At 42.9% G+C, this 13,786-nt stretch overlaps 1 protein-coding gene across 4 annotated transcripts in view; it reads right to left on the bottom strand.

The window, feature by feature from the left end:
- The window catches only part of exd2 (exonuclease 3'-5' domain containing 2), a 91,799-nt gene that overhangs the window by 44,070 nt on the left and 33,943 nt on the right, over positions 1–13,786 (bottom strand). For all 4 annotated transcript variants that reach the window (XM_068039601.1, XM_068039598.1, XM_068039599.1 and 1 more), the window contains exons 4-5: positions 12,778–12,904; positions 1,381–1,709 (exon numbers count right to left, since the gene is read on the bottom strand). In XM_068039601.1, the coding sequence (XP_067895702.1) occupies positions 1,381–1,709; positions 12,778–12,904 (456 nt within the window). The remainder of the gene's footprint in view (positions 1–1,380; positions 1,710–12,777; positions 12,905–13,786) is intronic.

Raw genomic sequence — 13,786 nt, forward strand, 5'->3', positions numbered from 1 at the left:
TGATAGCTGGTCTAAATAACTGTCGTTTGCCTTGGCGACCTGCTAGTTTTCAGCAACACCTGGGAAGGCCATTTAAATCAATTACAGGCACTCTTCAAAAGCCTACAGAACGGTCACCTCGTGGCCAACCTGGCAAAAAGCAAATTCACCAAAACCAAAGTCACCTATTTAGGCCGCATCGTGGGCCAAGGTAGAGTTGTTGCCAAGGACAGCAAACATGCAGGCCCTGATAGATTTCCCAATCCAACAACCAAGAAGGAAATCATGTGGTTCCTAGGAATGTGCGAGTTCTATTGCAAATTTGTTCCCAATTTCAACACCTTAGCTGCTCCCCTGACCGACCTATGAAAGAAAATTGCAAAAGTGGTGTGGTCAGAGCCATGCCAGCTCGCATTCAAAATGCTGAAGACAATTCTAACAAACAACCCGGTATTGGCACGCTGGAAGTGTGATGATACAACAAACATGAACTAACTCTGAAGAGTTATGGAAAAAATGACTGTTTTTTAAAAAAACCTTTATTTTAAAAAGTAAACAACAGGCCAAAATGGCCACCGAAGAAAAAGGGATTGGCTTTTTGTGTATTCACAACTGTCTGACAAAGACAAAGGGCAAATCTTCAAAGCTAAAAGGTGCCAACTGAACCTATCCTGCACTTATCCTAAAACATTCCAGAATTGAATGCCGTCTTCTGAAAGAAAGGGGTGAAGTAGCCACATCTTGGGCCATTGTGCAATCACCATGAGGAAGAGACCACAGCATCGCCTAACAGGCAGTGAGAGATAACAGCTTTAGCTAAAAAAAAGACAGACAGAGAAAGAGAGGAAAAGAAGTAACAGCCTAACAACTTGTGTTCCAGCCATGCCAGAAAGCACGTGCCCTGCTGCAGAATCCTACTTCTACATTATACAGCAGTGAGGGTCAGAGGTAACCCACAGTCTTCAACGGAACCTTCAATCAAGAGAGAAATCTACAATCATCTCAGGCCTGCATCCGAGAACTTGATTTCCAAGAGAATTCAGTAGGTTTATCGTAACCTTCTCTCCACTAAAAGTCACCTTCCTTTTTCTCTTCTCCATCTGTCTCTTCTTGTTTGTGCATGTGCGAACAAGCAAACGCGTGAGTGGATGCGGTTTCGACAAGTTCGGGATAAGGCGTATTGATCAATAAACATTTGACTTTCTGTTGTTTAAAACCTACAAGAAAACCTGTCACTGTCTGTTTATTTGAGAAATAAACCACCAAAGGGCTGAACTCTAACACAAATACACTTGCTGCGGTCCGGTGGGGAGTTGAACACTGGGAACCATCCATGTCACACCACTTGGTCATAACACAGAATACAGTTAGAAATTAGCAAACAAACTGTAGCCTTTTTACCTGGCAGAATATCCCACCCCCAGGGGTTTGTGCTGAACTTTCCTCGGGTCTGTGGTGTTCAGGTCTGTTGGAGATTTCTGGTTGACTCCAAGCTTCTTGTTTCGCCTTCTCTGCTGAGAGCTCGTCTCTCCCAATCCATCTTCCCCTCTGTTACCTCCCGTTTTCCCCTTAAATGGTATATCTACAAGGCCTTGGCACCTTGCCAGCATCTGCCTCCAGCTGGACTCACATTCAGACAAGATACTGTTTTCAACTGGTGCAGAACTGAATCCCAGCAGGTGAAAGAACAGAGCCACAGACACCTGGGCATCTTGTGCAGCATACGTTACCTGACAGCACAAAACAGAGTAAAAGTAAGATGCAGACTTAAAACATTGCCTAAAACCTGCAAAGATATTTCAGCATATCTGAACACATTTACTGCATGCAACAGTTGATGAAATACTAGGAACACAGGAACATTTAGCCCCTCGGTCCTGTTCAGCCATTCAGTTAGATTATGGCTGTTCTGTGACCTAACTCCATAACCTACCTTTGCCCCATATTCCTTCACACCTTTGGTTAACAGAAACTTTTCAATCTCAGATTTCAAATTAATTGACCCAGCATTAACTGCTGTTTGCAGAAGAGAATTCCAAATTTATACCACCCTTTATGTGTAAAAATATTTCCTAACTTCACACCTGAAAGGTCTGACTCTAATTTTTAGACTATGTAGCCTAGTCCTAAACTTCCCAAACAGATGAAATAGTTGCTCTCTATCGACCCAATCGGTTTTCCATATAGCTTAAATACTTAAATCAAATCACCTCTTAATCTTCAAATTCCAAGGAATGGGACCCTAGTTTGTTTAATCTCTCTCCTCGTAATTTAACCCTTGGAGTCCAGGTAGCATTCTAGTGAATCTCTGCTGCAGTCCCTCCAAGGTCAATTTATCCTTGCTAAGGTGTGGTGTCCAGAGCTGAACATAGTGCTCCAGGTGTGGTCTAACCAGGGCTATGTATAGCTGTCGCATGACTTCTAATCCATTATATGAGAGATAGAGCACTGAAACAGGCTCTTCGGCCCACCAAGTCTGTGCCGACCATCAACCACCCATTTATATTAATCCTACATTAATCCCATATCCCCTACTACATCCCCACCTTCCTTTAATTCTCCTACCACCTACCTACACTAGGGGCAATTCTACAATGGCCAATTCTCCTATCAACCTGCAAGTCTTTGGCTGTGGGAGGAAACCGGAGCACCCAGCGGAAACCCACATCGTGCTCAAGATATAAAGGCCAACATTCAATTAGCCTCTCTAGTTATTTTTCAGACCTGTCCATGATATTTTAGCGATCTATGTAAATGGGTCCCAAAGTTTCTTTGGACCACCACTATTTTGAGCTTTCACCATTTAAAAAGTACTCTGATCTATCCTTTTTAGGCCCAAAGTGGATGACCTCACACTTGCCTATAATGAAACAAAGTGATTCCTGCCAACGCAGCCGGCTACTGACATCATCAGTCTGCGCCAAGGTTTGCACATGCGCAGATGGGCTCCTGCTCTCTGCGCATGCGCCACGTTCCAACTTGCCAGGACTGGTTAGTGCATGCGCCGATGACGTCATCGTTTGACGTGTGCATCTTTGGGCAACGCGCCTGGCCGGCCTGTGCGGATGCACTTTCCGGCCGCTCCGCTCCGCTTCCTCCTCACTGTTGCAGACTGTGATGTTTTAGTGGCACATGCTGCATTTGCGCATATGCCACTGCAGCGGCACCTAGTGGTAGCGTTGTCAGCAAACGCAGCCTTTTAAGGAGTGTCTTAAAGCAGGCAAGTGAGATACAGAGGTGAACAGATAAAGGGAGAGAATTCCAGAGCTTAGGGCTGAATCTGAAGGTATGACCAGTGATAGTGGAGCGATTAAAATCGGGGATGCTCAAGAGGCTAAATTAGATGAGCGCAGATATCTCGAAGGGCTGTGGAGCTGAAGGAGATTACACAGATAGGGAGGAGCAAGACCATGGAGGGATTTGAAAACAGAGATGAGAATTTTAAAATCCCTCTACAGCACCTTCCAAACCCACGACCTCTACCACCTAGAAGGACAAGGGCAATAGACAGGCAGCAACACCACCACCTGCAAGTTCCTCTCCAAGTCACACACCATCCTAACTTGGAACTATATCACCGTTCCTTCACTGTCACTGGGTCAAAATTCTGGAACTCTCCTCCTAACAGCACTGTGGGTGTATCTACACCACATGGACTGCAGCGGTTCAACAAAGCAGCTCACCACCACCTTCTCAAGGGCAATTAGGGATGGGCAATAAATGCTGGTCTTACCAACGATCCTCACAACCCAAGAACGAACGAAAAGACATTGCTTGGCCAGGAGCCAATGTAGGTCAACGAGCACAGAGATGATGGGTGAATGGTACTTTGTGTGAGTTAAGATACAGGCAATGGAGTTTTGGATGACATCAAGTTTATGGAGGGTAAAATGTAGGCGACCAGCCAGGAGTGTGTTAGAATAGAGAGGCATAGAGGCAACAATGAATGAGGGTTTCAGCAGCAGATGACCTGAGACAGGGGCAAAGTCAGGCAATGTCAGGGAAATGGAAATAGGGCAGTCTTAGTGATGGCATCGGAGCTCAACTTGAGGTCAAATATGACATCAAGATTGCAAACACACCAATTTAGGTTCAGACTGTTGCCAGGGAGAGGGATGGTGTTGGCAGCTAGGGAATGGAGTTTGGAGCAGGGACCAAAAATAATGTCCTCAGCCTTCTCAATGCTTAAATGGGGGAAATTTCTTCTCATCCAGTACTGGATGTCAGATAAGCAGTCTGATAATTTAGCAACAGTGGAGAAGTTGAGAGAGGTGGTGGTGAGGTAGAGTTGAGTGTCATCAGCATACGTGTAAAAACTAATGTTTTGGATGATATCGCTGAGGGGCAGCATATGGATGAGAAATTGGAGGGGACCAAGGATAGATCCTTGATGGACAGCAGAGACAGTGCGTGAGTGGGAAGAGGTGCCAATGCAGGTGATATCTGGCTACGATTAGATAGATAAGATGGAACCAAGTGTGAGCACTCCCACCCAGCTGAATACCAGTGGAGAGGCATTGGAGGACAACGGTGTGGTCAATCCTATCACAGGTGCAGACCAGTCAAGAAGGACGAGGAGGTAAAGTTTTCCACATCGGGACATAATTTGTGCCGTTTTGGTACTGTGGTGAAGGCAGAAACCTGATTGGATTTAAACACGGAGCTCCGGGAAAGATGGGCATGGATTGGGAGGCGACAACAGGTTTATTGATTGTGGAGAGGAAAGGGAGGTTGGGGATGGGCAATAGTTTGCAAGGACAGTGGGGACTCAGGCTGTTTTTTTTGAGCAGTGGATGCTGATGCAGATTTAAAGGAGGGAGGGACAGTACCTGAAGAGAGAGAGCCATTAACAATATCAGCTAACATGAGGACCAGAAGGGGAAATTGGATGGCCAGCAGTTCAATGGGAATAGGGTCGAGGAAGCAGGAGGTGGACAAGATGAGCTCATAGAAGGTAGGAAGGGAGATAAAAGGGATAATAAGAGCAAGTTCAGGGTGAGGGCAGGAGGAAACTTTATGGGGGTTTTGGCCCGTTGGGCCAGTAGAGGAGATAGACAAGGCACAGGCAGGTGATCCGATGGTTTCTTCTTAGTGACAAAGACGTCCATCCTCCTCGCACTTATTGTTGGAGGTAAGGGCAGAAGGGGCGGGGAGAGGGGTTTAAGATGATGATTTGCAGTGGAGAAAAGAAGTATCTTTGCATTCCAGGATGACCCTAGAATAGTGAGCAGTTTTAGCAGATGAGAGCAGCACCTGATAGTGCTTTATGTGGTTCATCCAGATCTGGCGGCAGATGGCTAAACCAGCTATCCGCCATAGCCTTTTAAGTCTGTGTCACATTCACTAAATCTTTAATACTACTACTTAGTTTTTGTCTGTCCAGACCGTTTTGATTGGTCAGTTTAATGGATGTTGGTGGGATTACTTGGCGTGCGGTGCCTGGCGCAGGCGGAGACACGTGGGGTGCACAGAGGACTGCAGTGTGTAATGCATGTGCGAATGCCAATGTTTAGTGGCAGTGGCGGGATTGCGGGGGGAGGGGGGGCGCGTTTGTAGGGAACAAAAGCAGCAGAAGGTAAAGGGAGCCCAACAACAAAATTACCCTGTCTGGAAAGATTGTTTCCGTGAGGGATGGAATGGGATTGATGGGAGGGATGGCGATGGCAAAAACGGGATGGGGATGGCATGGGAGGAATGGGATGGGGATAGCATGGGAAGGATGGGAGGAGATGGCATGGAAGAAGTGGATGAGATGGTGGAATTGGTTCAGTGTGGCAAAATGGTGGGGACAATTATTTGATACAACTTATGATTTGAAAGCTATTCCTTGTGCTAAAAATTAAAATTTACTAGATTTGAATGAAAATGTTTTTAAAAATATGTCTGGTGAATTAAAAGAATACATCACTGCTGATACTATAGAAGATGATGATGATAGTTTATACCCTCCAGAGTTTCTTCACAGTCTAACTCCAATGGGCGTGCCATCCACAAGCTTAGACTCAAGGAAAGAACAGTTATAATGTTGCTATGAAACATGAATCCTAAACAGGGACTTTGTAATGGAAGATTGGTAGTGAGGAAGCTGTCTTCTTCGATGATAGATGCTGAAATTAGAACAGGCAGATTTCGAAGAAATTGAGTGTTCATTTCTCAAATAATATTGTGCCCAGCAGATGTAAACCTGCCTTTTCAAATCAGGAGAAAACATTTCCCAATTATTCTTCCATATTTTATGACTTGACAAAACTTGTATTTCTATTCCTAGGCCTGTTTTTACACACGGACAGCTTTATGTAGTTTTCTCCAGAATGAGAAGTTACGATTCTGCTAAAGCCTTTGGTGAAAGAATAACCAGTAATTTGATCGCACAGGTTTTGTGGGTTTCTGCTGGTCTATTAATATTGTTATAATTTTATGTTTTCATCCTCACTGCTTACAATGCCACCAATCTTTGTGTCATTGGCAAACTTGGATATGTGGCTTTCTATTCCATCACCTAAGTCGTTAATAAATAGTGAATAGTTAAGGACCCAGCACAGATCCATGTGGGGTGCCACTAGTCACATTTTGCCAATTAGAGTACCTGTCCATTATCCCTACTGTCTATTTCTTGCCACTCAGCCAATGTCCTAACAAGGTCAATAATTTTCTCTCGATGCCATGAGTTTCAAATTTAGTTAACAGTCTCTTATTGAGGGATTTTATCAAATGTCTTCTGGAAGTCCATATAAACAACATCTGTAGCCATTCCCCTGTCCACCACTTTAGTCACCTCTTCAAACAATTCAATCAGGCCTGACGTATCCTTTATAAATCCATGCTGGCTGTCTCTGATCAGTTGAAACTTTTCAAGGTGTTCAGTCACTCCATCCTTAACTATAGACACTCATAATTTCCCAACAACAGACGTTAGGCTAACCAGTTTATAATTCCATTGCTTCCCTTTCTCATCTTTCTTGAAGAGCAGTGATATGTGCAGTTTTCCTGTGCCTATCCAATCTTTCCTCATAGTTGCATTTTTCCAGTCCTGGCAACATCCTCATAAATTTCCTCTGTACCCTCTCTAGTGCAAGTACGCCCTTTCTGTAAGGAGGTGACCAGAACTGCACACAGTACTCAAGTTGTGGCCTAACCAATGATTTATACAGTTCCAGATTCCATATGCCTTCTTAACCACCTTATTGATCTGTCCTGTTACCTTCAGGGATCTGTGGACATCCACGCCAAGGTCCCTCACTTCCTCTACCCCTCTCAGTATTTTCCCATTAATTGTGTATTTGTTTGCTTTGTTTGACCTCCCCAAATGCATCCCCTCAACTTTTCTCCAGGTTGAATTCCATTTGCCACTTTTCTGTCCACCTGACCAGAACATCAATATCTTCCTGCAGCCTACAGCTATCCTCCTCGCTATCTACCACAGAGCCAATCTTTGTGTCATTTGCAAACGTCTTGATCATGCCCCCTACAATTATATTCAAATCATTAATATACACCACAAAAAACAGGGGACCCAGGACTGAGCCTTGCAGAACGCCACTGGAAACAGTCGCAAAAACACCTGTCAACAATTACCCTTTGTTTCCTGCCACTGAACCAATGTTGTATCCACCTTGAAACATTTCCCTGGATCCCATGGGCTTTATCTTTGTTAACCAGTCTGCCATGTGGGACCTTGTCAGAAGCTTTGCTAAAATCCATGCAAACCACATCAACTGCACTACCCTCATCTATCCTCCTTGATACTTAATCAAAAAATTCGATCAAAGTTGGTCAGCTAAGATCTTCCCTTAACAAATCCATGCTGACTATCCTTGATTAATTTGTGCCTTTCTAAGTGACAGTTTATTTTGTCTCTCAGAATTGATTCCAATAATTTTCCCACTGCTGAGGTTAGACTGACTGATCTGTAATTATTCAGTCTCTCCCTCACTCCCTTTTTAAACAGAGGTACAATGTTAGCAGTCCTCCAATCCTCCGGCACCATACCGGTATCCAGTGAGGACTAGAAAATGATGGTCAGACCTTCTGCTATTTCCTCTTTTGCATCTTTTAACAGCTTGGGGTACATTTCATCCGGCTCTGGTGATTTATCAACTTTCAAGGATGCTAATCCCATTAATACTTCCTCTCTCCGTATGTTTATCACATCCAATACTTCACACCCCTCTTCCTTAACTACAATATCTGCATCGTCCCTCTCTTTTGTGAAGACAGATGCAAGGTATTCATTAAAAACAATACCATCATCTTCCGCATGCACATCGGTTACCTTTTTGGTCTTTTATGGGCCCTACTCTTTCCTTAGTTATCCTCTTACTCTTAATGTATTGCTAAAACATCTTTGGGTTCACCTTGATTTTGCTTGCCAATATTCTTTCATGTCCTCTCTTATTAGCTTTTCTAATTTCCTTTTTGATTTCACCCCTCCACTTTCGATGCTCCTTTCAGCTTTCTGTAGTATTGCGTTCTCGGTGTCAGACATAAGCTTTCCTTTTCTCCCTTCTCTTACCCTGTAAGCTCCTTGACATCCATGGGGCTCTATATGTGACTGTCCCAACCTTTTTGTTTGTGGAAACATGTTTACTCTGAACCCCCTAAATCTCCCCTTTGAATGCCTCCTAATGCTCTGACACTGATTTACCTTCAAGCAGCTGTTTCCAGTCCACTTTCGCTAAATCACTCCTCAGCTTAGTAAAATTGGCCTTTCCCCAATTGAGAACTCTAACTCCTGTTCTATCTCTGTCTTTTTCCATAATTATGTTAAAACTGACTGAATTATGATCATTATCACCAAAATGCTCTCCCATTCCTTCCACCTGCCCATCTTCATTGTCTAAAACTGCGGCCTCTCTTGTTGGACTTGCTATATACTGGCCAAAAAGGTTCTCCTGAATGCACCTCAAGAATTCTGTTCCCTCAATTCCTTTCACACTAAAATTATCCCAGTTAATATTGGGGTAGTAAAATCCCCGACTATTACTGCCCTATTGTTCTTGTACTTCTGAGAGATTTGCCTACATATCTGCTCTTCTATCTCCTTCTGACTGTTTGGGGGTCTATAGTACACTCCCAGCAGTGTGATTGCTCATTTCCTTATTTTCATTTATGACACCTGTTTTTAAGGAGCCCACGTTGCTCTCAACCACCTTTTCTCCTAATATAATTGTAAAAGTTTTTTGTGTTGATTTTGCTATTCCTTGCAAGTTTCTTTTCATATTCCTTTTGTAGCTCTATCTGTTTTGTCACCCTTTGTTGTTCTTTATATCTCTCCCATTCAGCAGGATCTGTGCTACTTTGTGCATTCTTATATGCCTTTTATTTCAGTTTTATGTTCCCCCTTACCTCTTAAGTAGTCCATGGCTTTTTTTGGCGAGTAGAGTTCTTGCCCCCAACATTTTGCTACTGCACAGCATACACTATTCCCACTACAGTCTTAAACCTATTTTCATTTCTTAATTGTACCCATAAAGTCTCCACTGCCTCTGATACTAGCGGTAATGGGAGAGTTTGTCATTTTGACATAGGTCATGAACCACAGTGCTGAGCTTGCCTCTCTTCATTTAGCCCTGGCACAGTAGTAGCACTCTCGCCTTTGAGGGTTCAAGTCCCAGTCCAAGTACTTGAGCACAAAATCTAGGCTGACACTTCAATGCACTTGAGGGAGTGCTGCACTATCAGAAGTGCTGTCTTTCCAATGAAACGCTAAACCAGAGTTCTCCTCATTGTCCAGCTCACTATTCATCCCTCAAACAACGTTACTAAAACAGATTATCTGGTCATTACCCATAGCTGTCTGTGGGAGCTTGCTGTGCACAAATTGGCTGCCACATTTCCTCCATTACAACAGTGATTACAGAGTCCTTGTTGGCTGTAAAACGCTTTGGGATGTTCTGAGATTGTGAAAGTCATCACAAAAATGCAAGCTTTTTTAAATTAAAAGTGGCCATTATACAAATACTCCCCATCCGCTACTGCACTTCACTGAAATCTTAGTGACATTAAAATGGATTCGTTAATTAAGTGCATGCTCGACAAGGAAACCTGACTTGATACTCAATTTAAAAAAAAATTCGAACAAACCTTGGCATTATTGCAGTACCAAAATAACACTGTACCCCTGAACACAGCAGCTACTTACTTTTATATAGCGCCTTTAACATAGTAAAACATCCTAAGACGCTTCACTGGAGTGTGATTAGACCAAATATTTGACAGGTAAAGAAGGCAACAATAGGTACATCAAAAGGAAGAGAGTAGCTAAAGTAAACGTTGGTCCCTTGGGAATGAGGAAACGGCAGAGACATTGAACAAATATTTTGCGTCTGTTTTCACAGAAGACGACACAATTTCCATACCAGAAATAGGCAGTAACCTAGGGGCTAAAAAGAGCGAGGATGTTAAGGAAATTCATATCAGCAGAGAAAAAGTATTAGAGAAATTTACGGGACAAAAATATGATAAATCTCCAGGACCTGATGGCCCACATCCTCGGATTCTAAAAGAGACTGCTGCAGATATAGTGGATGTGCTGGCTATGATTTTCCAAAATTCCTTAGATTCGGGAATGGTCCCATCAGATTGGAAGTTGGTAAATGTTTCCCTCCTTTCTTGAAATGCAGTGTGAGAGAAAACAGGGAACTACAGGCCAGTTAGCCTAACATCAGTCATTGGGAAAATGCTGGAATCTATTATTAAGGAAGACTTAACAATGCACTTATTTAGCACAGTATGATTAGAACAAGTCAGTGTGGTTTCACGAAAGGAAAATCCTGTTTGACAAATTTATAAGAGCTTTTTGAGGATGTAACTGGTAGAAGACACTGAGACTAGGATGCTTTGGTGGAGACTGTTTATTGCTTGCCACAGCTTACTCCTCCACTTTGAACAACACCCAGCCAGTGCTGGCTGGCTCTTTATATATACACACATCTGAGTACAATTAACTAATCAACACCTAACCTGTTCACCCAATTACCTTCAACTACTAGGTATTTAACATACATTAACAGAACTTATTAGACACTAACAATGAGTGGACACAAACAGGGCATTTTCAAATTGGCAGGCAGTAAATAGTGGAGTGCCGCAAGAATCAGTGCTGGGGCCTCAGCTGTTTACAATCTATATCAATGACTTAGATGAAGAGACAGGGAGTAACATATTGAAATTCGCTGATGATACGAAGGGAGGTGGAAAGGTAAGCTGTGGGGAGGACACAGAGAGGCTGCAAAAAGATAGAGACAGGTTAAGTGAGTGGGCAACAAGATGGCAGATGGAGTATAATGTAGGGAAGTGTGAAATTATGCACTTTGGTCATAAGAATAGAAAAGCAGAATTTTTTTTTTAAAAGGTGTGCAACTTCTAAGTGTCGATGTTCAAAGACACTTGGGTGTGCTTGTACAAGGAATGCAGAAAGTTAAAACGCAGGTACAACAAGCAATTAGGAAGGCAAATTGCATGTTGGCAAGGGAACAGAGTACAGGAATAAGGGAGTATTGCTACAATTGTACAGGGTTTTGGTGACACCACATCTGGAATACTATGTGCAGTTTGGTCTCCACATTTAAGAAAGGATAAACTTGCATTGGAGGGAGTCCAGCAAAGGTTCACTAGATTGGTCCCTGGGATGAGGGGGTTCTCCTAGGATGTGAGACTAAGTAAATTGGGCCTGTATTCTCTGGAGTTTAGAAGAATGAGAGGTGATCTCATTGAAGTATATAAGATTGTAAAGGGCCTGGATAGGGTAGACACTGAGAAATTATTTCCGTTGGTCAGGGAATCTAAAATACGGGGGCACAGTCTCATGATAAGGGGCTGATCATTTAGGACTGAGATGAAGAGAAATTACTTCACTCAAAGGGTTGTGAATCTTTGGAATTGTCTACTCAGAGGGTTGTGGATGCTACAACGTTGAATACATTTAAGGTTGGGACAGACAGATTTTTGGTCTCTCAGGGAATCAAGGGTATGACAAGCTGGTGGAAAAGTGGAATTGAATCCTAAGATCAGCCAGGATCGTTTTGAATGGCGGAGCAGGCTCGATGGGCCATATGGTCTACTTCAGCTCTTATTTCTTGTGTTCTTGCGTAGGACATGTGATGAGGGGTTTTACGGAGTGTCTTAAAGGAGGAGAAAAGGGTAGAGAGGTGAAGATGTTTAGGAAGGGTATTGCAGAGTTTAGAGCTTGGGCAGCCGAAGGCACAGCTGCCGAAGGTGGAGTGAAATAAGTCGGGGTGCACAGGAAGTTGGGGATGCACAAGAGGCCAGAGTTGGAGGAATGCAGAATTCTCCGAGGTTTGTAGGGCTGGAGAAGGTTACAGAGATAGTGAGGGATAAGGCTTTGGAGGAGTTGAAACACAAGGATGAGATTTTAAAATCCAGACATTGCCAGAACAGGAGCCAATGTAGGTCTGCAAGCACAGGGGTGATGGGTGAGCAAGTGAGAGTTAGGATACAGGCAACAGAATTTTAGATGAGCTGAAGTTTAGACAGGGTGGAAGATAGGAGACCAGCCCAGCACAGTATTGGAACAGTCAAGTCTGGTGGTAGCAAATGCACGAATGAGGGTTTCGGGAGCACATGGGCTGAGGCAGGGACCATGATGAATGATGTTAGGGGAATGGAATTTGTGATTGGCAATCACCACTAAGCCTGAAGGAGTCATTAGGGCCTTTTCCAGAATCCCAGATGAAGTGGAATGTGAAGGAAGTGACTTAACTTCTCAAAGAAATTACATAGAATAATATGCTTGCAATATTTCAAATAAATTGACAGACATTACATTAACAAGAGTACCTGCTCATTAGTGAGTTTGTCTGCCTCCCAATTGCTACATCGCAAGTGGAGGGACTTGTCGAGGGTAAAATTTAAGATGTCTTGAGCCAAGGACTTCAGGCTGAGGGAACAGGTAAAATTATTCTTCCTGCAATAAAAACAAAAGGCAGAAAGTCACAAAAACATGCACTAAACAGGCTGTGAGAAAACGCTGTCCAATAGATTACTGCAGAGTATTCTGGATCCTTTAAAAAAGTACAGTAATAAGTTCAGACTGAAATCTGAAGCAATACATTTGAACAATCGTAGTTGGATTCAAGATCAAAGTAAGTCAAATAACTCTGCATTGCTTAAAAATTCCAATACACCACACCCTTTCAATTACATTGAAACCATAATAGTTCAAATGCTAGTCATTCAACTGCATAGAATTATGGAAGCAACACTTTTTCCATTCACTCCTACTGAATAAATTCCAACAGACCCAACACTTTTCCCACTATTGAATAAAATTCCAATGGAAGCAACACTTTTCCCATTCACTCCAACTGAATAAAATTCCAATGGAAGCAATACCTTTCCCATTCACTCCCATTGAATAGAATTCCAATAGAATCAACACCTGTCCCATTCACTCCTATTGAATAGAATTCCAACAGAGCCAACACTTTTCCCATTTACTCCTATTGAATAAAATTCCAATGGAAGCAATACCTTTCCCATTCACTCCCATTGAATAAAATTCCAATAGAATCAACACCTGTCCCATTCACTCCTATTGAACAGAATTCCAACAGAGCCAACACTTTTCCCATTTACTCCTATTGAATAAAATTCCAATGGAAGCAACACTTGTCCCAGTCACTACCATTGAATAGAATTCCAATCGTAGAATCATAGCATGGTTACAGCACTGAAGGAGGCCAACTGGCCCGTCTTGTCCATGCCAACTTTCTAAGAGCTACTCAGCTAGTCCCACTCACCTGCCCTTTTCCCTTAGCACTGCAATTTCTTTTCTTCTTAGCTAATT

Source organism: Heterodontus francisci, chromosome 9, assembly GCF_036365525.1.
Source record: "Heterodontus francisci isolate sHetFra1 chromosome 9, sHetFra1.hap1, whole genome shotgun sequence".
In the NCBI taxonomy this organism is placed as follows: domain Eukaryota; kingdom Metazoa; phylum Chordata; class Chondrichthyes; order Heterodontiformes; family Heterodontidae; genus Heterodontus; species Heterodontus francisci.